The sequence below is a fragment of the Heliangelus exortis genome, chromosome 3, assembly GCF_036169615.1.
Source record: "Heliangelus exortis chromosome 3, bHelExo1.hap1, whole genome shotgun sequence".
Classification (NCBI taxonomy): domain Eukaryota; kingdom Metazoa; phylum Chordata; class Aves; order Apodiformes; family Trochilidae; genus Heliangelus; species Heliangelus exortis.
The window spans coordinates 22,004,479-22,032,010 of record NC_092424.1 but is presented as its reverse complement, the minus strand read 5'-3'; the positions used below and the strand labels follow the sequence as shown (position 1 = coordinate 22,032,010).

General features: G+C 44.6%; 1 protein-coding gene across 4 annotated transcripts; it reads left to right on the top strand.

Moving 5' to 3' along the window:
* Window positions 1-1,458: 1,458 nt before the first annotated feature.
* Window positions 1,459-23,769, top strand: RD3 (RD3 regulator of GUCY2D). 4 transcript variants are annotated; one of them, XM_071739572.1, is made up of 4 exons: window positions 2,055-2,540; window positions 12,238-12,547; window positions 20,279-20,592; window positions 21,200-23,769. In XM_071739572.1, exons 1-3 carry the CDS (start codon window positions 2,408-2,410, stop codon window positions 20,574-20,576), a joined length of 741 nt encoding a protein of 246 aa, XP_071595673.1. In that variant the 5' UTR covers window positions 2,055-2,407; the 3' UTR covers window positions 20,577-20,592; window positions 21,200-23,769. The 4 variants fall into 4 exon arrangements, with proteins under 4 accessions (XP_071595675.1, XP_071595674.1, XP_071595673.1 ...); XM_071739574.1 differs by lacking the exon at window positions 2,055-2,540 and adding an exon at window positions 1,459-1,789 and having other exon boundaries at window positions 20,279-23,769; XM_071739573.1 differs by lacking the exon at window positions 2,055-2,540 and adding an exon at window positions 1,460-1,780 and having other exon boundaries at window positions 20,279-23,769.
* Window positions 23,770-27,532: the final 3,763 nt, after the last annotated feature.

The window sequence follows — 27,532 nt, the reverse complement described above, 5'->3', positions numbered from 1 at the left end:
GAGAGAAAAGATTTTTTTCCATTGTGAGGCTCACATATCTGCAAAGAAATGCTCCTGGTGATATTCCCCAGTCACCAGTGTCTCTGCTTCATGGCAGGAATTTGCCAGGAATTCACTGCATTAAAAATATAACAACTCACTTACCTAGTACCTAGGTATTTTAAAGATGAGGTTTGTTCTGCATTATTCAGAATTGATTGCTTGAATGAAAATATAAAGGTCTTTAGCCATGTAAGATTAATTCTAGTTAAAATTCCACAATCCAGTGTTGAGCAGAGTGTGCCCAGAATGTTACAAACCTCTGCCAGGCTGTAGTGTGCTGGGCTGGAGTTGAAGCTCAGGACAGACACATAATCCTCCACAAATAATTAAAGCAGAAAATGCTTCTAATCTCCTTGTTAGTCTGCTTGTGTTATTTGATCTAATAATAAACTAGATGTTAAAAATAAAACACCTCATACACTTTCATTTAGACTACACTGGGCACCTTTTAACCTGTAATTTTTGTCTGATTTAATTTACCCATGTACTGTATGGATATACATGGTCTCAAAGGCCACCATCCTTTGGCTGTGTAAGTACAGCATAAACACCAAGGTGTCAGAATTTTGGCCATAATTTGGGGAAGATTTTCAGCATGAACTCTTGACTGACTTTACACCCAAGCTTAGGTTTTTGTGGCCTCGAGAAGTGTCATCAGTCTGTGTGCTTCACTTAACAAAGGCTGTAGACCTGCAGCCCTCTGGTGCAGCTCAATTTGCCTTGAATTTGTAGGGGGTTCGGCCAAAGGCACCACGGATGTCTCTGTACAATTTTGCACTGTGGGAAGAGGCAGGGTGAGGAGCTGTGGGCTAGTTGACTCCTTCCTGGGATCAAACGTGTTGCCCCGTCCCCTGCCTGAGGAGCTCTGCTCCCTCACCGCCACAGCCCTTATAAGCACCTGTCTCTCTGTCAGTCTCTAAGCCATTTCTCACTCCTTTTCATCTCACTGACCCTTTGCCAAACACAACTCTCCACACTGGCCTCTTACTGAATATGCTCACTTTCCAGGACTTCCAAAATTCATGCACACACAGCTCCATCTCATTCCACACGCTTCCCACCCCCCCTGCCATGGGCAGGGACACCTCCTACCAGGTCAGGTTGCTCAAAGCCCCATCCAGCCTGACCTTGAACACTTCCAAGGTGGGGGCACGCACAGCTTCCCTGGGCAACCCGTGCCAGTGTCTCACCACCCCCCCAGTAAAGGATTTCTTCCTAATATCCAACCTAACTCTACCCTCTTTCAGATTAAAACCATTACCCCTTGTCCTATCACTACATGGCCTCGTCAAAAGTCCCTTTCCAGCTTTCCTGTAGCCCCCTTCAAGGTACTGGAAGGCCGATCTAAGCTCTCTCCGGAGCCTCCTCTTTCTCCAGGCGGAGCAACCCAAACTCTTTCAGCCTGTCCGGGTAGGAGAGGTGCTCCAGCGCTCTGAACATCTCCGCGGCACTCCAGGTACCGAGGTCAGTCCCTGCGGGGGTTCGAGGCCCGGGGGTTCGAGGCCCGGGGCCGGAGCATGGCGGGCGGTCCCTCGGAGCTACCGCCGCTGGGCCGAGTGGGTTTGGCGCAGTCGCTATGGCAACAGCGGCTGCCGGCGGGGGAGCGGCAGGGGCGCCCCAGTCCGCCTGAAGCCGTCGGCAGCGAACGGCCCGCGGCGGCTCCGCTCAACTTGTGCGGAGGGGCGGTGTGGAGCCGGTGCTGCCCCGGCCTCAGCCTTTGGCGGCGGGACGGGAGCGGGTGAGTGCGGTAAGAAGGAGGGGACGCTGCCGGCGGCGGGCGGAGTGCCGTGGATCTGATCCTGAGGCGCCCGGTGGGACGGAGGTGGTACCAAGCGGAAGGGACCGCTGTGTTTCTCGAGCCTTGGCGGCCGAGAGGCTCCGTGAGGGAGCGGCGGCCGCACGCTGCCCGCCCTCCGCCGGGGCGGCCCCGTTACAGACGGCGGCAGCCCGGGGAGCTGGGGTGAGCGACGGCTGCAAGGGGCAGTCGGAGGGGGTGGGACAGCGACCCTGCTTTAGCGACTTCAGAAAGTCGGGAGTTCTGTGAATGACGTTCATTTCTTCTAAGCATCGGCTCAGTTGCGGGTTGGAGAACCCCACAAAGTTCTCGGGTTTTGGAGGGGTTTTTAGACAGGTACCAAAGTCTGCCTAAATCGAGAGGCGATAGATGTTTGAGGGGAAGCTGTGTCTCCTAGAAGTATTGGACCAAGTGACAGGGTTTTGAGGGGTAGCTGTGTCTCTGAAGTATTGGACCAAGCGACAGGTTTTTTTGAGGGGTGTCTGTGTCTCTGAAGTATTGGACCAAGCCCTAATAGCTCGGGAGCCTTGCTGTAAGCCCAGCTGTTACCCTCGTCACCAGGGCTAATCCATGCCCCGACGGGGGCTTAATCTTGCTATGCCAGCTCAGGGCTTGACTCCAAGCCGTGTCCTCTCTCTGGTACCTTCTCCGTTCGCCCTGGGTCCGTCTGTCCGTGCGAGCAGCGGGAACGCTGCTGCCCAAGGTGAGGTGGGCTGGGTGGGCAGGGCAGGGCAGGGGGTTGGGGTCCTCCGACCGCTCTCCCAGGCTGGGGTCGGACATGAACCGTGGGGCTGCCTGCGTGGGTTGGCACTGGGGAACTGGTTATGTAAAAACGGGCAGCCCAGGAGGAAAGCGTGGCTCATGTAGCCTTGTGCTTGTGCCGCTCTTGTTTAAGATCTCTCCTCTTAGACACCTGTCCTGCTAAGGTCTTACAGTGTGGAAGTCCAATGTGTGGTAACCCCAGCGTGGTAGCAGTACGGTCAGTCAGATAACTTTGGAGTTCTGGCAGTGTAACTGATAATGGGATACACTGCACCTTTTTTAATGCTAACGCATTAATTAAAATCTGTCTTGGGACAGCACTCTTCATGGCTGCTCTCTGTGGGTGGGTCGTACGGCTACTGCAGGAAGAACGAAAGCATGAGCTTTCACAGAGCCCTGCCAGCTGCTTCCTCTGCTGTATGTGATCTCTACACAACGAGAGGCTTAAATTTTCACACTCAGAGCTTAGCATTCTGCTTTTGGGTGGTAATTTTGAAAGAACATGAATTTTTAAGTAACTCCTGTCACAAGGACCAAACTTTAACACTGGTCCTGGTACTCTCCAGTACAAGGAAAATGCCCACATAGGATAGTTCTGCAGTGAACTGAGGTGGAATGAGACTTTGGAATCTCCAGTAAATACTCCTTCTGATAGATACTGTAACGAAGGCTCTGCACTAAACAGAAATGTACAGGCATCAGTTAAAATGCATTCTTACCTTACGATGCAATGAGCTACTGCTGCTTTCACAGCAGAATCAGTCCTCAGTCTGGATGGAGAGCACGCATCTCACCCACGCATTTTCACAGTGCTTAGCCTGGTCCTTGCCACAATGTATGAATAAAAAAATACTTCAGTGGACCTGACAACAGGTGAAACATGCTCCTAGGTCTGAGTTCCAAACTCTTATTTTATATAATTCTATTTATACATATATCTTCTGTGAATGACAGTATTAGAAACTCCAGTTTGTGGTATTACCCCTTAATAATGCTCTGTAGTTACAATGAGAGTAGTATAGAGAAAGATGAGCTGGGGATCTCTCCAGCTTTTACTTTTGAAAGCTTTCTGTGTCAGAGCCTTCCATCAGATGCTATTGCTGCTTTATGGCAGCAATACTTTTTTTTGGTGGTTTGAGTAGTTGCAATAACATAACAAGAAAGCTATGTGTCTGTGTTGCCTTTTGAACTCTCATTTACATGGCTGAATGCATGGTGAAGAATAATTCAGGTGCCTCTGTCCTGACTGAAAACCTAACTTTGTAGTCTGCAGAGATCAAAGTAAAATGCAGAACTGAAGGTGTGTTTAAGCCACCACAGCAAGCCAGCTGTATCTGAGCAAAATATAGGAGTTTTGATAATAGGTTAAAGCAAATTACTGGGGTTTAACTTACTGGCTTGAGTAGGTTTAGGTAACAGTCCAGTGTAACTTGTATATGATAGAGCATTTTTATGGTTGCTATTAGAAAATATTGTTTAAAGCATGAGTGGGAATTTGGCATGAAAATGGTCCTGCTTCTCAGCAGATGGAACTCATTTGCTCTGATAAGTAGACAAACTGTAAAATGTACTCTGTTTCATAAGCAGATTTGAGTAGCACCCACCCTTTTTCTGCTTCAGATAACACAAAGATTATCTTCTGAAGACAGTCTCAGTCATTAGTAGAACTCTAGGCTATTAGGCCCTTCACTTTTTCTTTAAGATTGATAGACTGGATTTTCATCTGGAGTTAATCAACACAGCTCTTTTATTTATTTCAGTGAGGCAAATCTGCTTTAGATTAGTGCAGCTCTCCTGTAGATCATGAAGCTCTTACCAGTTAGATCAACTACATTTTTCTCCTTATGTGTTGATTAGTGACTGAAAAATACCTTTCTCATTCGTACCTGAGTTTGGAGCTCAGTTCATGCTGAAATATTGTTTCTTTACCCTTCTTGCAAAAGACTGATTTTCTAAGATTGAAGCTCTAAGAATGCATTACATGTTACACAAATTCTGGGGAGGTGAAAGCAGTATATATCACATATTGTCAATTTTAAAGAATTTCATTAAAAAAAATCTTTTGAGGGCAGCTAGCTGTAGGAAACCTGACATACCCATGTATACCATAACCATTGTGGTATTTTCCACAAGCCACCCAAGCTTTCCATTGGTAGAAATGCTGCCACTTTTGTTTCTATTTCTCTTGCAGCACCTTGTGCTATGTGTGTGATATGCTCGGACTGTCCCTCTGTTGTGCTGCCTAACAGTAATTTTTACAGTTCTGCACATTCACAAGTGGGTGAAATGACTTCTCACTCTCTGTGGCAATCATACCAGAGGAAGAGCCAGCCCATTTCTATAACGCTGAGAATGCAAAGTCTGATGGAGAAAAACCAATACAGCAGTCAAACTGTATGCCAAACGTGCTTCTCACAGGTTTTTGGGAGTGCTTGTCATTCAGCATCAGTCTGGGGCAGCAGCAGGAGCTGTCAGCCTGCAGCAGGCTCTGCCCTGCCAGGGGCAGGCAGGAGTTCCCTGGATGCTGCTGGGTGCCACACTGCCCTGTCACTGAGCTGTCCCTAAACACCTGCAGCCATCAAGACTTGGCAAGAAGGGTTTCATTTCAAGTGTTGGCTCTGCTTCCCTTATTCAGAGCTCCTTGTTACTTCTAGCAGGGTCATCTCCCTGTATATATTTTAACTCTTGTGAAAACCTACTGTCCAGAAATTGCTTGTGTCCAGCACAAGAAGATAATTGGTATGCTCATCAAGCAAGACACAGGTTCTCTGCTGTTGGGTATAAGCAGACCCCAAGAGTTCTTTTTATTCTGCGGGTCAGAATAAGAATGCTGCTGTATTAATATAATGGTATTTGCATTGCTTTAAAGTTTCTTGATTTAAAAACTCTATCTACTCCTTTTTTGCATGTTAATTGCCTTGTAGCAACTTGGGGAGACAGATGTGGGTTCCCAAGAGGGATTTATAATAATTACCATTGAGATTACAATTACTTGGCAAGTAGCTGTAAACACCATAGCCTTCCATGTGACAAAACAAGAAGGGAGATTCCAGATAGAAATTAGGGCTCCTTGGGCCCTGGCAAGATAAAAGTCTCCCTCTTAGGAGGGGAAGATGGTAAGTAACTGCAGAAAAGTGGTGAAGACCATGGAACAGGGATTACTGACAAGGCTATGATGGACTATGTAAATAAATGTGGGAAGATGTTCGGAGCAGCTTCTTAATTAGAACTTGCTATGACTTTTCGTTTGGAACAAAAAATATGTTAATCACAGCAGAAACAGAATTTGGGGTTCATCTATGATGCTGTTGCTACTTAATGCTAATTCATGCAGGTATAGCTAGCAACATAGCCATGACCACAAATTCTGCTTGAGAAGCTGGGTAAGTGTTGCATCAGTTAGCATATACAGAATTCAGTGATGGGTTTAGCCAAACTGGCTTTGATTTACCTGTGAGCTGCAGACCAGGGAGACACTGGATACCCTTTGCTATCCAAAGGACACTGGACTTTTCTGGGTAATGTAATCTAAACTTTAGTAAAGAAGCAAATTTAAAAAAAAAAAAGTTTAAGAAGCTCTGCAATCTATTTTCCCCGTGATTGCATGTCATTTAAAAAGTACAATAAAAATACAGTTTGAGGATGGAGGCTGGTGGTCCATTTCTTTTAGAAATATTTTTCCTTGTTTTTACCCTCTGATCTGGTGTATGTGGAAGAATGTTGAGTGGGTATCTTGCATGAACAAATTCTGTCTCTCTGTATTCTGACTGTCATCGTAAGGAAATACACCCAAAGAAGGCAGGAAAGGCAATTCCCAGCTCCTCAGCCCAGTTGGTCAGTATGGATTGCTTTGATGACAGTGGATTTCCAGGGACTCTATCTAAAGCCGTCTGAATGACAGCATTTCCATTAACATCACTGGAATTTGGATTAGGATTCTGCTCGTCCAGCCCCTTAAGACTTTTCTCCTTCTGCTCTGACACAGCTGCCATACCCTCCTGGACTGACAGACTGTGAAGGCAAACCACAGGAGACTTGTCAAACTGGAGACATGCCTTGACAGAGAATCCAGCTGTATTACCATTTTTTTTCCTTTTTCCCCACAAATGCACGTTTCCCACCCCTTACCTACTCCTTTCCTGTCCTGGAGGGTATTGGAAGCTGGAAACCAGGAAAAGAATCGATGGAAATGGGATGTTTTATTCTCAGAAGTTCATCTTCTACGAGGCAAACAGGTCCTGCTGATTGACTTGTGGTTTACCAGAAATCAGCCCTGTTGTAGCAAGTCTTAGCAAGTAGTGATCTTGCCTGCAAGAGCCTGAAGGAGACTGATGTCTGTCAGGTGATAAAAACAGCCTTCAGCTGGCCAAAGAACAGCTGGAGAGTGAGCTATGGAAACATATTCCCTGTGATAGTGCAAGAGTTAGGAAAGGATGAAATCCTGTTTTAGGAAGGTTAAAAACTAATAAGTTATGTGAACTTTGTGAGGATGTTTGGTTTGGGTTTTTTCATTCTCTGGAGCAAGAAGAGGAAATTGCATGAAGATATATGGGAGAAGATAAAAAAATTGGAGGATATGGTGAAATTGTCCAGAATGTGCTGTGAGAAGAAAATGGAGAAAGCTGTGGAATACTTGAAAAAAAGGATGACAATGTGGGGAACAAAAAGGAGATTCGGAGAGAGGCAAAAACCTGTAGAATTAAAGCTAACAGGAAAGTTCTACATTAAAGTGCCTCAGAATTAAAGAAAATCCTCAGAGGCAGTGTGAGAGGGACAAGTGAGGTATTCCAGAATTTAACAAAGCCAAGGTAAATGTGTGCTTAAAACTCTATGAGGTGCTAGTGCAGTCTACAGTGTGAGGAGAAGGTTTGTCTTCTAGACAAAAGTCCAGGGTCAATGAAGCAAAAATCTTGAAACCCAGATTTCTTTCTGGAGTAGAATATATATAAACCACTCTGAAATTTTGCTTGAATAACACCCAAGTAGCTCATCAACTGGATTATAGCAGCTCCCAGGATAGCCACTTAGAAGGAATCAGAAAATTGACTAATTGGACTAAAGATCTGTATTCAGCCAGGGTAGTGCCTCTTTCTTTCAATAATTTTAATGTGAATGCTTGCAAAGTGTAAATTTGCCCTTTCCCGCAGTAAGAAGGTCAGGCTGAAACTTTTGCCTTCCTTGAGTTGCCCACATCCTGCTGACAGTCCTTTGAGTCTTTCCATTTAATGATTAGCCTGCATGTGAACTCCAAATTAAAAACAGCTGCTACAATTAATGGAGCCTACGGTAGCTTCTGGAGGCTGCAAAGACCAGCAGTGGGAAGAATGGTGGCTTGTCAAGCCTGCTAAATAGAGGTGGCCGATTTCCAGCTCTGAAAAAGAGGAGATGATGGATGAGAGATGGGGAAGGAAACAAGCTCATAGAAACAAGAGTCCCTTAGGAACAGCCAGCATAAGCTGCCAGTGTGCATGAAATGCCTGTATGGGATTTTATGGCATTTGAGAAGAGACCATTTCAACTGCAGGTGAGGTGCTCTCCCCGTTTTATACTCTTCTTTTGTGGAAGCAGATTTTTTCAATAATATATGAGAAACAAGTGAAAGCCCCATTCAATGTCAGTGGTGTCCATGTTCCCATATTGAAAGCAATTTTGCTTGTTACCAGTGCTTTATGAAACCTCTGGGACTGGGCAAATCTCAGGTTCAGCAGGTCTTGATCAGACCAGTAATCCAAAATATTTTTCTAAGTGATTGGCCTCTGCAAATACTAGTGCTCAGTAAAATGGTTCTCCTCATGCAGAATTAGTTGCTTTGAGGAGAGATGAAAACACAAAGGCAGTAAGAACAGGCCAAGACCATGTGAAAGCCACTGCAGGTTGAATTATAGCCCAAGTCTCCTTGCTGCCTTCCCCAGTTCTGACCACAAAGGTTCCTTCCTGCTTCTCTTGTAATAGAACAGCTGGTGATCTAGGAAGAGCTGGAAGGCCATTCCTCAGCTCCACAGTTACAGTGCTTTATAGCCATTTACCCTAATGCCACTGAAGTTAGCACAGTTAAACCAGGGTGAGACCAGGTCATAGCCAGAATAAGTGCAAAGGAAGCCAGCCCTTTGCTGGGAAAATAGAGACCCATCAGATGAAGGTGCAACTGGAAATAATACCTTAATTGGTTGGGTACCTGTAAAAGCTTATGAAAAAGTGCTGTTGTCACTAAAGCTGAAAAGAAGAAGCAGACTTTTTATATCATTGACAACAGATCTTGGGCTGCTCTGCTGCTCACTTTTGCTAGCAGGGCTCACCAGTGCAATACGTAAGGGGTGATAAAACCAAGGGAAAAGCCTTAAGTTTTAAGGATCTTCATCCTTTATAATATGTAATGGTGAGTGAAGGCCACCATGTAGTGAGATCCAGGCACATGTTGGGATAGTGGGATTATGGAGCTGAAGCTGTCAGCACATCAGTTCCAGACTGAGTTCATTCACGTGTCTTGGGCAAGTAAGTCAGGGGCTGAGTTCTGTGGGTGATCCCATTACAAGAGATCCCCGGAGCTGTTAGCTGGAGTCACCCTGGCAACGAAAGGAAAGGATCTGCTGCTCCTCCCTCTGCAGAGCACAGACATGAGATATGAGCAGGATTACTTCCAGCATCTGCTGACTGCAGCTGCTATCCTAAGGATCATCATAGCTGATATTCTGGGGTGAAAACAGCCACTACAGTAATCCCTCCTGTACAACCACTGTAAACTAGCAAAGGTGTTTTATGTTTGTAGTCTCTGAAGGGTACCTGCAGCCTCACACGTCTAGGTAGCTAGATCTATGTCCTGCAGAAGTTTTCACCCCTCATATCTTCCTTCTGAAGAAACTGGTATTGCTTGCTGGGAGAGGCAGGGTGTAGAACTAGAGAAACTAGTCCTTCACTGCAGCTTGGCAAAGTTCCTGATTCTAGAAAAACCTAAGCATTAGACCTTGAAATTGTTTCAAACTTGGGACACTTTACAGACTGTCTGTGGGTTTTGCACCGCTTTCCTTTAGTGGTGTGATGTATTTACATAGTATGAACATTTTTGAAAGAGAACATGGCATACATTAAAGGCATGAAAGCAGTTGAGGCACCCTCCTCACCTGGTACAGATGGTTTTGTTTTTCCAGGCATTGAAGGCAGAATCCTATCAACTATTGCTCTTCTAGGGAGTCTGGGAGCTCATAGCTCTTCCCTCTGGTGGGAATACTGGGTAGTTACGAGCTTTTGGTGATCTGCATTGTCACTGAAGTCTCTAAGGCCCCAATATGGCAGCTGGAATCAGAAGCGTATTTTTCTCTCTTCTGTGTCTGCCTTTGTGTCTGTACCTCAGTAGTGAGGATTTGCTCAGGCCCTGCAGAATCAGCCTCTTTAATCCATTGCCCTCATGTTAACTTTTGATACGATATTCTGATTGGGATGCTGCCAGTTGTAGCCTTCTGGTAATCCCAGCTGCAGCCATCCCTTCTCCCCGGGGGCTAATGGGAGGGAGCAAGAAGGCACGTAACTGTGCTGTGTGAAGAAACAGATGCTGTTTTGCTCCTCTGCAGGTCCCTGGTGCCTGCTTTGGACTCCATTGTGTTTAAATACAAATACAATAGTTAATAACTTTGTTCCATGCATTGTCCTCTTCAAGTGACTACATGAAGGGAATGGCTGGGTGGGGGGGAGTTAATCCCATTTTTTGCTGAGCTGATTGGTACAGTTTGTTCTGCCTTCTAAGTGCTGGGTAACTCCCCAGCAGCAGAAACCTCTCACTTAGCAGCAATAACAGTTTAAACCTTGATATGCTGCCACTTTCTGCTCAGCCCAGCTTTGGTTCCCTCAGCACTGGTGTGCCCAAGGTGTGTGCTTCCAGCAGAGCTGGTAGCTGGACCTCAGCCTGTAGAAGATGGTGTAGGCTCCCCATCTGCATGTAGCAGCACATTTGTTAATAGTGGCTAAATCTCTGCCTGGTCTCAATGCAGCTATTGCTACTGCCAGTACTATTTAAGTACAGGTGAGCTCTACCACTAATTTTACAGCAGCAGCAGCAGCAAACCTACCCAGGTGTACTGGGTTTGTGTGATGAGTTTTTGATAGTGTGGGTGGCTTCTGTGAGAAGCTGCTAGAAGCTTCTGCTGTGTCCAGCAGAGCCAAGGCCAGCTGACTCCAAGCCTGACCTGCTGCTGGCCAAGGCTGGTGGTAGCACCTCTGGGATCCCATATATAGAAGGGGGGGAAAAAGCCAACAACCTGCACAACACCAGCAGCAGTCAGAAGAGAGAAGTGAGAATAAATGAAATGACTCTCCAGACACCAAAGTCAGTGAAGGAGGGGGGAAGGAGTCAATATTCTTTTAGAAAAGAGTATTAAGTCAAGGTATATGCAACTTGCTGCAGCTTGTGGGGGTCCACAGTAGAGCAGATATCTACCTGCAGCCCACAGGGGAAGCTGTCACAGTTTAGGTCCAGCTGGTACCAACCAGGCCTCCCCTCATGCTGGAGCAGGCTCCTGGCTGGACCTGTGGCCCCAAGGAGACAGGAGTTCATATTGGAGCAGGTTTGTTGGCAGGATCTGTGGCCCTGTGGGGGACCAACACTGTAGCAATCTGTTCCTGAAGGACTGCACCCTGTGGAAGGGACTCATGCTGGAGCAGTTAGTGAAGAACTCCAGCCTGTGGGAAGGGCTCACTTTGGAGAAGTTCATGAAGGTTTGTCTCCCAGTTGGAGAGACCCCACTTTGGAGCAGAGAAGAGTGTGAGGAGTCCTTTCCCCAAGAAGGAAGGAGGGGCAGAAACAACATGTGATGAACTGGCTGCAAACCCCATTCTCTGCTCCCCTGTTCCATGCTGGGTGGGAGGAGGATTTGGGAGTGAAATTGAGCCTGAAAAGAAGGGAAGGAAAGAAAGTTATTTTAAGGTTTGTTTTCAGTTCTCATTACTGTACTCTGATTTTGATTGGTAATAAACTAATTTCCCCAATCTTTTTTGCCCACAACAATAATTGCTGAATGATCTCCCTGTCCTTATCTCAACCCTGGAGCTTTTTGTTGTATTTTCTCTCCTCTGTCCTGATGAGAAGAGGGAATGCTAAACCAGTTTGGTGGGCACTTGGTGTCCAGCCAGGATCAACCAACCTCAGCAGGTTATCTGTTCCTTCTCCCTGAGGATCCCCTGCTGCCTAGAACGTGTCTTCCAGCAACAGTTTGACTCCATGTGTTGAGTTTTTGCATGTAGGGTTGCTGTAAGGTCATACCCTCCCACAAGGGTTCAGACAGGTGAGCCATAGCCTCAGCTCTTCTGTGTGGGCAGAATACTTCCTCAGCCAAACCTAGAGGGAGCAAAGCATCCTTATAACTTGACTTGAGATGTAACTATTGTGACTGTCATTTAAATTATGTGGTGACTGGAAGTTCAAGGGAAACTGAGTCTTTTCACCTTTTGTCTTGCCCTCTGCACAAGTTGGCTCTGGGAGAGATTCCTGAAGGTGCTCAGCACCGATTAATTCTAAGTGGCTAATCCAGTAGCACTTTGGTGAGCATCAGAGTTGGGTGTGTGGAGGAGAACGTTCTCATCTGAGGTGTGCTGATGATGCCTCTTTTCTTTTTCTCTCCATCCCTCCCCTCAATCCACTCCGAATGAAGACACACGGAACACTATGTCACTGGCATCCTGGTTCGGGTGGAACGAGCCCCCAACTCGCTTTTCCCAGAGGACCCCCACAGAAATGGTGGTTGAGACACTAATGATGGAGCTGAACTGGCAGACCAAGCAGGCAGAGAAGCAGCAGCGGGAACGGGAGAACGAATACCGCAAGATCAAGACGGGGGTGGACTACGGCTGGCTGGTCAGCTACCCAAAGCACAGCTATGACATCAGCCCAGGAGAAAGGCTGCAGCTGGAGGATATGTGTACCAAAATACATCCTTCCTACTGTGGGGCTGCCATACTCAGGTACAGTAAAATATCTGAAAGGACAAAGCTTTCCTTTCCCCCCTCTCTTTGATATGTGCAAAAGGAAGGAGAGGTGTTAGGACCAAAAGCTTGGCATCCTCTATCTTAAGTCATGTTGGGACAGTGTCTTTGTGGAAGACGTGAAATCTAATGTGTTAAGTCAGTTTCAGATGGTATAATTTCCTCCAAAAAGTTATTGAATGCCTTTTCCCTCAGACTGACTTGAGTATTTTATGCAGGAGTGCTTTGAGTACTCTTGAGCAGCCAGAGAGGCTTTATCTTGCTTGATGAACAGTTACCATCTCAGTAGTGTTAAGACTTCTGCTTCAGTCTTTAGAATCTTAGGATAATTGATCTTTAAAGGGACCTCTGGAGGCATGTGCTTCAGCCTCCTACTCAGAGTAGGGCCAGCTTCCAAGTTCAATCAGGTTCACTATTGAGTATTTCTGAGGGTGGAGATTGCACAGCCTCTGAATAATCTGCTTTGGTGTTTATCCACTCTCATTTCAGCCTTCCTTTCTAGATTTAAGCTGTCCAGCAGGTCTATTGAGGCGCTTGTCTCCGGGGTCCAGACTAGCCAAAAGGTACTATGGTATTTTCCAGTCTGTGAACCAGGGATTTCCACAGAAAGGAGGGATTGCATACTTCTCCCTCCCTTCCCCTCCCCCCACATTTTTGGCATGGAGTAGAATGTGGGTAGGACATGCAGTTGGCTTTAAGAGTAACGTGGTGCTTCTGCCTTCTACAGTGAAGTAGATCCATCCTGTTGGACTTGCTGTCCAGCCTTTCAGGTGCTAGACATAGGATTGCTGCTGGCCAGCTGAGTACCTTTCTGTAAGAATGCCTTCAGAAATAGATCTAATTCTGCTATGGCACCCAAACTGGAATGGAGGGAGCTGACTCTTCCTTTGAGGTGTGATGGTGGAACTCTTTTTAAGTTAAACCCTCTCACTTAGCACAGTGCAAGTGAGAAGTAGTGACTCCAAAGTCCCCTTGGCCAAGGCAAAGTTGTGAAATGGGCCTTTATAATCCACTTACCCTGTTCCAACATGTTCTTCATTTGCAATTACAAAGATGACAGTCCTGGCAGACCACATACAATGGGATGCTCAGCACCCTGTAGACTCTCACTGCATATGCTGGCACCTGTTTTCTTTGAACAAATGAATCTACAGCTCTTCAACTGCAGCTCTGAGGGCTGCACTTGTTGGCTCTCTGTCTTACAGTGGGGGTGGTCAGGAAAGGATGTCAAAGCTACCACTCTGGCTCCCATCCTGCCTAGGCTGAACCTTGGAAACAAGCTGGCACAGGGCTCTGGCTGTTGCAAAAGCTGCCATGGTGGTTGAACCATAGATTTGGGATCATTTAGAGGCTGAGTTCTCTCCAGAAATTCTGCTGGGAGCAGCACCTGCCTTGGATTTGTTTCACTCCAAGCTATGCTGTAAACAAACCACTACAAAGCCCTTAGGGTTCAGAGTTATTTTCACCATCCCCAGGGCCACTGAGCCAGGCCTGTCTGCCTAATTATTTCCATGAGCCTGGGTTTCAGTTTCAGGAGTTGGGAGGCCCCAAGGTTCATCATCTCCTTCAGAGGAGGCTATTAAGCTGAGTCATATGCAACTTGCTGCTGCTTTTCTTTTTTTTTTTTCTTAAACAGATAACACAAGATATGTGACTTGTGAAGACAGTGCAGCTTCTAGTGGCTGTTCACTGTTGTTGAGGATTCAGCATACCATTGAGAGTAGATAAACATATTCACTCAGGTGGGCTCTATGTTGGCATAATTCAAAAGGACAAAAAAATCCTCTTAAAAATCCTCTTACGCATTTCTATTATAGCCTATCATAAACTGTATTCTGGAATGATTCTATAGCTGACATTTTTTTGTTTGTTCCATGCTATTCAGTTTGCACAGTTAGCAGAGCCATATTTAAAAAAAAAATGAGGCTTGCATAACCTTTGTTGGTTCAGTTCTGTGATTGAGAAGGGGATGTCATAGCCACAAAAATGGCAGAACTGATTTTGTCAAGGGTTTTTTTATTCTGATATGCAATCTGTATGTGAGACAGGGGCCAGTAGCATCAGTACAAGGAAAAGAAAAAGGAAGTTGAAAAGCACTATGTGCAGTTCCATTATCTTGTCTATAGCCTCCATAGCCTCCAGCTCACTGTGCCTTGTAACTTGGAGACTTTTCAAGCCTGAAGTTGTCCTGTCCATGATCATCCTCTTTGCCTTTTCTTCCAGGAGCTTGTTTAGGCTGTGGGGTTTTGCCTTTCTTTTTTGAACTCATGTAAACTTCTAGCATGGGTGGTCCTTGTGGCAGAGTCCCATGTCTCACAGCAGCATTTGTTTGGTTTGTGTCATGCAAGGTCTCCTTCTTTGTCAGATTCTAAGCTCAAACAGAACATAACATTTTTATATGAGTTGTCAGGGATGTCACTCTAGTTTCCAAAGGTTTAACTGATTATCAAGATTGTCCTTTTTTTGTGGACACAGTCACTACTAAGAGGCAGAGTTTCTATAAATCTGTTTCTTAAGCAGGAAATGAGTCCTTCTTAGACGGGAGGGGGTTCAGATCCAGTTTACCTGTTTTGTATTTTGTTTGGGTCAATAGAAACTTTGCTTTGAGACTCCTGAAATTCTGGAAGTATTTAAGTACACTGCAGATACCACCAGATACCTGGAAAATCTCACTCACCTCATCCACCTGAATACAAAAGCTTTATTCATAACTTAGCTTTAGGTTACTGGGCGGAGATCACTGACTGAATTTAAAATTAAATTCTGGAGCCATCTGAAGGAAGTGACAGTGATTTTGGCGAAGTCCTTAGTACCTAGGGGCCATGATTAAACTGAATGAGTAGCTTCCTAATGCAAGGCATCTGCCATCTTTACTCAGAGCTTTGGCTATGATCAGAGCTAGTTATGGTCTAGCAAAAGTGAAACAGTGGGTACCTGTCCTTCTCTGCCCACAGAGAAACTAACAAAAAACCCTAATATGAAAACGTTAACCTCCATTTTGGTGACATAAGATTATATTAATACCACAGGCTAAGGGGCTTTAATTTCTCAGGATTATGTATAGCTGAAGTAGATTTCCTAATATGCTTGAATGTAAGACAATGACTAAAATAAGAAATGGATATATTTTCAATTATGATATTAAGTTTGAGGTGATGTGCTATGAATGTTGCAGTTAATGTGAACTCCACAGTCCCCTCGGATTCAAGTAGCCTTCTTTAGCAAAGCAGCTCATGGCTTTACAATACAGCCCGAATTCCTCAAAATATAGATTCAGGAGTCAGCAGCTATTTATTACATCTAAGTATCCCTCATTTTCTTTGAATAACTAAATCTACTTAGAGATCCCAGTTCAGGCAGGCACTCAGGAATACACTGAACTATATGCATATTGTTTAAGTCTGTGGACTTCCATCGGATTTAATGGGTCTTTAAAGTTCAGGCTGTACTTAGGAAACCTATTGAAGTGGGGACCTACAGAGTAACACAGGCAGGTGACAGTGCTTTGAAACAAAGCAATGCCAGTACCAGCCAAGCACAGCCAAATTCTTAAAATCCGATGGCATTATAAGGAAAGCTGAAAGGTCACAATTTCAAGAACAAATTTGTTTGAACTGTGATTAAATCAGCCTGGGCTGGGGAATGTGCTCTTCCCTATGTGCTAATATGTATACACTCCCCAGGCTTCTGTGCTGGCTCAAGGTGAGTTTTGTTGACAGTCACGTCTAAGGCTGCATGGCTTGCATAATATATTGCCAGGTAGCTACCTGTAGAATCTGGTTTCATAAACAAGATTGAAGGGTATACTTCCTGATGAGTAAGGAAACCTCACTGAGGGATTTCCAGATACAGGTGTGCAGTTGCCTGCTTTGAAACTATTCCATGCAAAAGTGTAAGGGTATTAACCCGTGCTAGAATATAGGTGAGCTTTGTGCAGTTCTGTGTGCTGGGAGTTTGTTTGCCAGGATGTGTCTATATTCCTTGATTCTAGAGGTTTTACTATTCTTATCTATAGCATGGTTTGTGCAAAAAGCAAACTGCTGGATCATCCAGCACATGGACTTTCACTGAGAGCTGGGGAAGGTGGCTTCAGTTCTGTGTAGGTGGCTGCAGCAAATATCATCTGTTTTCTTATATACAGACTGGTTTAACTAGACCTCAGCCCCTGATAACCTGTCCTTCCTTTCTGCTGAGAAATATCTGTGGCATGCACACCTTTTTGGACTTATGTGGGCTGTCCCTTACACAGCTGTGCTGGTACTGAAGCTACGTGGGCGTTAGTAAAGGTGCAAAGTTAGTTCATCCTACCCAGGGAGAGAAAAGGCCTCCCTTTCCCTTCTCCATCTGAAGGAGAGTGGCTTTTCTTTGGGCAACTGGCAGACAGTCTGTGAGATTGCTTTATCTTTGTTTCTCAGACTGCTCAGATCTCTATGAAGTAGCTCTTTTGTTGGTCCTGCAAATCAGAGGTAAATCCAAACAGCAAAAGCAGAGTTCACAAAATAATTCTTGCTGCCTGCCATAGCTAAGGAGAGTGCAAACAGGCAGATAGCTATCAAGGTGCAAAGTTACACTGATTTTAGAAAATTATTTCAGCTGGATTGGCTGCGAGACAACACACAGCATTAGTGTTAGAGCTCTGTGCTTGGAGATGGGGGGGTAAACTTGCTGTCATACCACACGTTTTCCCTCTTGTTCCCAGAGCCAGTCACTGGTCCAGTAATAGCCTGACACATGCTGCTACCTGCTCTGGAGCCACAATCCAGCAGTAGGATACACAGCCCCTAAAACTGGAGGCAATGATGAAGCCTTTTGAGTGCACAATTGCCAATATAACAAACTATGCCAGCATTTCTCTTTAAAATACATAGGGAGACAAAATAATGGAATGACTCATTCAGTTCACCTCCACAATAGAAGTCCTCTGAAGGCGCTTTATCTGGTATAATAATAATAATGTTGCAAAGACTTGAGTTTTGATGTACTCATCAGTCTATGTTTTTGAAAACATAGTGAATTTATTGAGAAAACTTTATTTTTGGTGCTTTCATAACAGCAGTGGGGTGCCTCCTCAGAAGGCAGAAAGGATGTTTGCAATGTACAGCAGATCTCTGTTACTGCTGTTAAGGGCTAACCCTCAGCAAGACCTAGTCTCTGGTTTATACAGGACCTGCACAATTCAGCTTAGTATCATTGTGTAAGTATTTATATAGTAATGTGAACTACAGTGCCTCAGAGGCATTTTGCACCCAAATGGTCAAATTAGAGGTGTTTTTTTTGGGGGGGGGAAGGAAGGAGGAGGGAGATTAGGAATACGTCCAAAGCAACTGAGATGGTTAAGGAGCATCTTGGTGACTTCATAAAATCATAGAAATGGAATTACAGAATGGTAAGGGTTGGACTCTGGAGATCACTGAGTCCAACCCCCCTGCCAAAGCAGGATCACCTAGGGCAGGTCACAGAGAAACATGTCCGGACAGGCCTTGAAAGTCTCCAGAGAGGGAGACTCCACAACATCTCTGGGCAGCCTGTTCCAGTGCTCCGAAACCTTCATAGTAAAAAAAGTTTTTCCTCATATCGAGGTGGAACATCCTGTGTTGCAGTTTATGTCCATTGCCCCTGGTCCTATTGCAGGGCACCACTGAAATGAGACTGGCCCCTTCTTCTTGATACCCACCCTTCATATATATAAACATTAATCAGATCCTCTCTCAGTCTTCTCTCTGCAGACTAAACAGCCCCAGCTCTCTCAGCCCTTCCTTACAAGACAGATGTTCCAGTCCCCTGATCATCCTCATAGCCCTCCATTGGAATCTCTCCCTGTCCCTCTTGAACTGGGGACATGAGTGAGATGTGGTCTCACTAAAGCAGAGAGGGAGAAGAACCTGCTTCAACCTGATGGACATACTCTTCTTAATGAACCTCAGGAGACCACAAGGGCACATTGCTGTCCTATGGATAACTTAATGTCCACAAGGACTCCAAGGTCCTTCTCCGTGGGGCTTCTTTCCAGCAGGTCATCCCCTAATCTATTCTGGTACATGGTGTTTTTCCTCCCTAGGTACAGGACTCTGCACTTTGGGACTTTGGTAGATTTTGTGTCAAACTCTGGCTTGACTCTGGAAGGAACCGGTGCTTCTGCTGATACTGAGTTCCCTGACATACAGCACTGGTGTCTCCACACCTGTATATATAGCTGACAGTAGTTGCTGATAGAGCAGCTCACTGAAATTCTGGGATACAGCATGATATTAAGATATATGTCCAACACCAGGCTTCCACACTGGAAGTCAAAAGGCATAAAAGTACAAAGAATCATTTTGGTTTATCTCTGGTTTTCTTTCTGTCTTTGTTATCTAGGGTACCCTTCGGTACACTACGAACCAGTGCAACTCCAAAGTGCACGAAACTTCTTGTACATTCCTAGGGTTTATAAAAATTGAAAAGGCTCTATCTTATTCTATCAGCTTCTGCTGTATTAGACTTATTTAAATGCAATTCTACTGTTTTCCATCCTCTTTCAGTTTTGTTGGAGTGTTTATCAAAGTGCTTACAGGCCTTATACACTTCAGCTTCCATTAAGTGTTAATACACGGATTTTAGTGAAGTACTAGAACTCTGTGTCTGCTTGTATGTATAATATTTATGTTATGAACAGAATATTTATTAGAAGAGCAGCAGCAGCAGCACTGGCATCTCTCAAACACATACTCGTACAGAACAAGTAGCATCTCTGTGACCAGGATGTGAGCCTTGGGAATGGATCCCACACCTCTGAGCTGAGGACCAAATCACCCAACAAGGTGTCAGGAGTGGTTATGTTCTCATCTTGGTTCAGCCAGTGACCCACTCAGTGACTTCAAGAAAACTATCCTGCTCTGCATCTCATCTTTGTCACCTGCAAAATAAACAGTGGTGAATCTCCACGGGTATTAAGCTAGCTTAATAACTGCAAAAAACCCACTTCAAGGTCTTTGCTGAGAAAGCATTGGAGTAATTCATAGTTGTCTTATTATATACAGCATCCTGCTGCCAATCAAAGTGTTATCAGCTGAGCCAGTAGATTATCTTACAGAAATCTATAGGGGGATGGAATAAAACTTCAATGAAAGAAAAATATTGAGATACCATCAAACATTATAACAAAGACAAGTTTTACAGGTTGTTTTTTTTTTCTACAATTCCAGGGTAATGCTATGGGAAATGAGAACTGGAAACAGGGGAAGTCTAGTGGGACTTTCCCTGGCTTATCCTTAGCTTCTGGTAGGCAGCAGTTCAGTGGCTATTTGAGAAAGGATCTTTATTTACACAATCATGTTTAATCAGCAGTGAGGGGGACATTTTCCACAAACTTGTCTAATTATTTTGTTTCATAAGCTATCAATAGCACTGAGTTCTGATTTAACAAGTGAAGTGTGTGAAAAGAGCACTTCCTGCTGTTTCGTACTTGTCACCTTCCAGCTTTGTTCAGTGCTCCTGTTATTTCTTGTGCTTATGAGAAAGGGTGATTCATCACTTCCTCACATTCTGGGGCTCGTTTGTGATTTTAGAGACCTTGAGCAGAGATTCATGACCCCTCCCTGTTGTTGTTCCCTTCAGTCCAGGGAATCATATTTTGCAGGAAGAATCCAAGTTCCAAACCTAGCGCAGTGACTTGGCAGAAACCCTAATTTGATGTTTTTAATCAAAGCTGTGCCTTGATTGTGCTTTCAGATTCCGGCAACTCATTACTGAATACGAGCCAGAAGTGCAGGAAGTATCCCGGCTTTTCCGCTCTGTCCTGCAGGAAGCTGCTGAGAAGATCAAAGAGGAGGAAGAGGCCAAGAAGCTTGCCAGGCAATGGAACACAAAGAACAAATCCAGCCTTTCCTTAGCAACATTTAAATCCCGGTCCAGGATTTCCCCGTTCATCAGTGACATCAAGACCATCTCTGAGGATGTGGAACGGGGCACCCAGCCCACCAGGAGGATTTGGAGCATGCCAGAATTTCGGAATGTCAAAGATTACTGACTCTATACCAAACAAGGTTTTTAGACAGTGATCTTTCAAAACCCCAGTTAACCCTTTTTTAGCTCTACTGTTTCTTTGTTCCAGCTCTCTCTTCCTGCCTGTTTCACTCTTGGAAGCTGTGTCCATAGTAACTGCTGATGATGCCTGCAGTGTGTGACACAATTTACTACCAAAAATGCTAGTCTCTCCTTTAATTTAGTAGCTATTCAGTAACCTTAAAGGCAAGACTCACTATCTCATTTTTATTACTGCTTTCTTGTGTCAAATGAATTAAGTTTTGTGGTGTCTGTATTCTCCTTCCTCCCCAGCCCAGATGTAGTTATTTGCAAAAGCTTTTGGCCCGATCTAGTGAGAGCTGCTGGCTGGACCAGTCTTGCTGAAAGTGAGACAGCCACTGACATGAGTAAGGCTTGCAGGATCAGGCCTGTGAGTTAAAGGTAGTATCTGATTTGGAACTCAACTTCCTTTTCCAACTAACAACCTTCCTCAGTGCTATAGAAAACTTCACAGGTAACCTCAGCACTGCTCTTGACCCAAGCTATTTGAGATGAAAGACCAATATTATTCTGGAGCAACTCATTCATGCATGCTCAGGTTTCTTGGGTATTTTCTCTTTTGTGCAGGCAGAAGCCCCAGAACCTTGCACCCGCAGAGCAGATAGAAATGTAACACCCTGCTGTGTAGTTATACAGGCTGATACATCAGTGTTGTGTCAAATGCTGCTCTTGGTCCTCAGTTTCCTGTGTGGCTGAGGTAAGTGCTGCACCCCACATCCTAGTAATAAGGCAGCGGGCTGAAATTAAGTGTTTATGGCTAAGCCTGAAAGAGTACTGAAGTACAGTGTCAGTTACAGAACAGGGTGAAGGGAAACAGCATCCATCTACAGGGCTCTTTGGACAGCTGCAACAGTCGAGATCATTTTAAGAAGCTGCTGCAGATGAAGGTTTGTGCCCTCAGTCTTCTCTCACGAGTGCTCCCAAGAGAGCTTTTCCATACCACAGGCTGCTGGCCACTGAGTTGATACTATTAGAAAAGAATCTTTAATGCAAATTAAAGCTTGTAGGCCAGCATGGTTCTGCTGAGACCTTGAACCACCTGAACAACCTTTGCTGAAGCAAAGGTACTGGAGCCCTAACTCAGGATCTGGAGGGAGAACTCTCAACAGCAAAGGAAAGAGCACAGCATCCTGTTAAAATCATGGATCTTGTAGAGAAGCCAAGGGGTAGGATGCTTTGTGGTGACCAACAGGAAATGGGGAAGGAAGAGAGGGATTTCCCTACATGACTAGCTTTTGAGGAATCATCCCACTGGGGTATAGAGGACTCTGCAACTGTTCTTTTGCCTGTTTCCAGCTCTTTTCCCTGAGGACATTTGCAGGAGCATGTGGGTACTACAGCCAAGATAAAACCTTTGAAGCTGCACCAACTCTGGGCAGAATTCCAGCATGTGCAATCTATCCTAGAGCAGAAATGTGCAGTTTCTTCCAGAGATGGGGGAGGGCAGCATGAAACAAAGATCAAGATCAAACCCTTAAGAGACCTCTATGACTGTGGGATTTTGGCCCTTCCTCTCTCCCCTCTGGGCTAAGATTGAACACAAGGCTTTCTTACTAGCACCAGCCTGTAGTTTCCAGTCCTTTGGTAAACTTTGCTGCCAGCAACCCTCCTAGGAACAAAAAGCAGAAGCTCACTTTTAATCAAGAACTCAGGGCTTCCAATTACAGCATCCAGTTTGGGACAGACTATTTCAACTTAGGTCAGTGAGGGAGAGTTTAAAGCCTTCTGACAATCAACTTGGTGTTTTTCAGCTGTATGTTCTAGTGAAGTAACATATTTGTGTGTATGTAAAAACAAAGGCTTGACATACTTAGCATAGCTTTAGCTACCTAGAAGACTGAGGATCTTCAGCAAGGAATCACCATAATTTGCAGAAAAAAAATCTTCTTTGGTAAAAATTAACCATCTTTTATATTTATATATATATATATAAATATATAAATTTGCAAGCCACTGTATGGTACTGAAGACTGTGTTCATGAATTGTATGCTACAGCTCTGTAGTAATTTGCACTCATGTTCTAGTTGGGCACCTTCAGTATTGATTGTATTGATGCAATATTTGATGGACTGCTGGGAGAGATGGGACTTTCTGACACACTGACATAAAGCTCTTTGCTACAGTACCTTGTCTGCAATGTGCTCACTATTTCTCAAGGAGAATCAGGAGTAACTAATTTCCCTACACCCTTGTATAACACCTAAAGGGTGTTCATACTATCACAGGACCCTGTGGCCACCTTGTGTCCTTCATTAACAACCTCCAGCTAGCAGATACCATTGTGTGGCTAAATTAGCATTTTTAGTTCAAATCAGGAGAGTGCAAACTAGATTGCTGTTTTGGGTAAACATAAGGGATCCATTGCAGCTGGGTCACAGACCATAAGGCTGGACTAACACTAGTCTGAAGTAAACTTTCAGGAAATTTGTATAGTGTGAATATCAGGTCCTCACTGCACTAATAACTGTCTGACTCCACAGCTCTGTTCAGCCTGGGCTGCATTATTTGGTAGTATAGAAAAAGAAAAATAATTCTACACAGCCCTGATGAGACTCTCTGATCTGTTCTTAATCTCTGTTGAGAGCTAGTCCAGTGTTTTTTAATCTTTAAGAAGAATAAGAAGTGAAATAGCAGTACAACATCATTAACAAAACAAGCAAGTGAGCTGAACAAGAATAATTCTAAATCCTCAATCATTCTTCCAAAACTGAGCAGGGATTTTTGGCATCAGCCCAGAGCATCACTGCTGCCCCGTTGCTGATAGCATTATGCTGGCCAAAGGACACCCAGGAAAAAGCAGTCCTAGAATGTACATTCTGAGAAGTGAAAGCAACACCTCTTCAAGTGCTCAGCTTCAAGGGGCCAACACTACTCAGTCACTACTCACTCCAGTGAGACTATGCAGTACTGCTCCTATGGCTTGTAGAGGCAAGCCTGGGCCACAGGCTGTGGCAGCCAGCAAAGGTGTGCAGTAGGTGAGGTTCCCCACTCATGTAACATATTGTTCAGATGCTATCATGCTGTGGGGAGCTGGAGTAAGCTTTGCAGGAAACACCTGTCTACTGAGATTGCACTGTTTATATACTTCCTCACGGAACCTCAGAGAATTAAAGCAAAGCTGTGTAATAAAATACAATTTTTTGTACTTGTATTTTAATTAAAGATCTCCTGAAATATTATCTGTCCTCATCTAATCAAACAAAATAGCAATTCCACTGCCCTACTGTGCACTGTGTATCAATGAAGGAAAGAAAGAATAGTAAACACACTTGACATTAAAAAAAACAAAACACCACCATCCTCTCTCTACAGGCTACCTTCTGCCTTGATAGCTCTATAAACAGATCCCAAGATTTAAGGTGACAAATAACCAGAGTTAAATAACTGCAAAAGTCTGAAATTCTCTGCAGCTAAGTGGTTTACAGGTACAACCTTGAACTGAAGGCTTCATCAACAATCTTCCAAGCACATCTTATATTAACAAGTATAATGAGAAGCTGCAAGTGACAAAATGGATGTTTTGTCTCCAGACACTTTTGAGTCACTCCTGTTGATTTTGTACCTGATCCTGGGTACTAGAGCACCTTAATATTAGCAGGTGGCTCAGGGCTCCCTCTGCTAAGCATTGACCATGCAAAGCATGCATGGGTTAAACAAAAGGAAGTGATTTTTTTTTTCCCCCCCACACAAAGTATTACTGAAGTATGGATTGCATTGCTCAGCACATTCTGGAGATCAGAGAGGTGAGTGGGTCCAAAAGGGGATTACACAAGTTCAGAGGCCTAGTGAACTACAGTGGTCAGGATGCAGCAGACAGCACAGGGTTTAAGGCACTCCTTGCCAGAAAATGTGGACAAAAAACTCCTGGGTTGTTGCTTATGCTGCTCCCTCAAGTATTGCAATAGGCTTCTCTCAGGTGGAAAACTATGGATGGCTAGGCCTTGACTCGATGGCCACTCTGACATTCTTGTGTTCTGCTTCCTGATAAAGGACAATTCACTGAAGCTTTGCTCCAATGGGATTCTGAGAAGCACTGGCCTGGCTGTGCCCTGGAACAGAGGCAGGGTTACCTATGCCAGGCAGACATAATCTCAGTGCCTGGCCCTTCCCTGGTACTGCTGTCTGTGCTGTGTGCTGTCAGTACAAGGGACCTCTTGTTCCCTCTCTAAGATTGTGTAAGCCATGTTTCAAAGTGGCTTACATCAGAAAGATCCTGTGTTGGGCCTAAGAACTGGGGCTCAGGCCCAGGTCTCTCAATGACTACCATGTATTTTCCATGCAGTTGCTGCACAAAGATATTCTCAAACTAAGGGAAAATGTTTGCAGGATGACATCTGAAGAAACATGACAGAAAACTGAGGAAAAAGGATAGAAGAAACACAGTGAATTATGTAGCTATTTATGGTTACCTGAGTATATTCTACATTTCATAAAATTATAAATTCATAGTCTTGGCTAGAGAACCAGATTATAGAATCTCACCTCCATATTTTAGTCACAGTTACATTTTGCTTCTATCAAATAAATCCAATCTGACCCAGCAGCAGATACTGCAGAAGTGTGGGGAAGAGCACGTGTGCTTTCTACACCCAGAGTATCTGCTCTCATTATGTTACATGTTTAGCATTCACAATGCTGTCTTCTCAGAGGCCTCTTACAAGGTCAGTCCAGCTCTTCCAACCTTATTCTCTGCAGTGCCAGGTTACCTAAGGCAACAGATTGCACATAATTTAGTCTGAAGACTATTTAAATAACCAGGCAAGGTATGAAACAGTGACAGTGAAATACTCCTCGGGTATTTTTATTTCCTATTATTCTGGCACTGTAGGTCTGAAATTATTTAGAGCAGCGTGCAGTTTCTGAATTAACTCAGCAGCCCGAGGTAGGGACAGTGCAAGAACACCTGGTCCTTCCAGGTCCTTTCTGGCTTTCATCATCCTGTTGCATTCAACAACTTAGAAGTTAAAGGCTTCCTTCTGCCTTCGGCACAAAAGCACCAGCAGGAGAGTCTATTGTCTGTCCACAGCCCAGCCAAGAGCAAGAAGTGAAGACTGAATTGAATTCATAGGACAGCAGAAACAAACATTATCCATAAACAACACTTAATTAGCTCTTTGCAGGCTAATTATAGGGTTTCAGAAGAAGAAAGTGCAAAGCCCAAGTCCAAAGGTAAAGGAAAAAAAAAAAAAAATCCGTGACAGCCCAGCTGGGCGGCAATGCCACCTGCCGGCAGCTTTCCCAGCACTGTGTAACCTCTCCTGGCAGACACAGATTCCTCACTCTGGAGCTACCTTTCTCTCACACCACTGTCACCCAATGAACAGCTTTCCTACTGGAAAACTGCACCAGTGGCCAGCACGCTGGTACTGGAAGAGCTGTCACCTGAAACATTGTGCCTCTGTGATGGACCTACAGCAGACTGGGCCTTAGCAGACTGTATGTGAACAATGTTCTTCACACTGCTTGTAAGGGCCCAAAGCATGCTTCCTCAGTGCCCTCAGCTCCAGGTCCTGCTCTTCTCTTAGAAAGCACTTGTTATTTCATACTCCTTGTGATTCACAGTTTAAGACCAAAAATTAACAGAGAGGGAAAAGTACCTGTTGTTAAAAGCCAAATAAATCGCCATCTCGGCACTGGACAGCAATTTTGATGATCCATTGTGTCCAGAGATGGAACTAGAAGGCTGGGTGTTTGCCAGTAATTTCAAGAAGCACCTTCTCAAAAGCTTATCAGCCTACACCTTCAAATATAACCAAGTAGCAGAATAGAGGATTTTCTGGCATGCTCACGACCTTATACCTTTCAGAAGGACCCACTACCACTTAAAATCCAGCCATTTCACAGAGTGCACAAATGAGAGTGGAGCTCCCAACTTTGGGAGCTGAGGAAGAACCTTGGAAACTTGTTGCTAAGCGTGCACGGCAAAGAATAGTTTCACACATACAACAAAGCATACCAGAGCTCCATCCAGTGGTCACCGCTGCCTCCCGCACCTCACCAAGGGAGGTTCAGCAGGTGACTCCCAGGACAAGTTGCTTCAGCCCCTGACCTCTGCTCTTCCCTGCACAGAGAGCTCACTCCATTTTTCCAGCTGCAGAGGATGTCTGGGAAGCTCACGCATTCCTGCAGCATGAAACATCCAAATACACCAAAACAGCACAACAGTTCAACCATTCTAAATACTGAGCAGGTGACAAAACTGCAGGCCCTGAGCACTGCAGAATGATACACCTTAGTCCAATGGAGGCAAGTACTTTTCTTACCTTCATCTCCTGTACATTTTCACATAGGCAAAAGAGTCAAGTTCAGGCAAATCACAAACAAAAGTATCAAAGAATTGCACTGCCCATGAGACCTGATTACTTGCATCAATTCTACCTGCATTCTTTCAGGTTTTTGCCTGTTTTCCCTGCATAAGACAAGAAACAGTTAACTCTGCTCCATCCACCCAATAGTTCTGGGGGCACTATCAGTTGCATCAGTTGTAGAGATCTTTAGAAATATCTCATTTATTTTCTGCTTCATGACAATGATGAGATGCAGGGGGTCCAAATGACCACCCTCCACCGTGGGACTGCTTAAAACCACACAGCCATTTTACATCTATGCCTGCCTAACCACACCACACAGGCAGGAGGCAGGCCTAGTGTGGTAGCAAAGCCTTAAAGAGCAACAGGCACAAATCCTAAGGGACCAAGTCTTACCAATTCTGCTGCTCATGGCACAACTCTTTGTAAATGGGATCAACTACTTAGAAGAGTGTCAAGGAGAATGGGCATGGCAGCAGCAGCAGCTCAGAGAATACATCCTTCCCTTCCTTTCCACCCTAGTGACTCCTGTTTCTGGAATTTCTGTCATTAAAAAAATCAGTTGAGTTCTGCATGATTCCCAGAATGCAA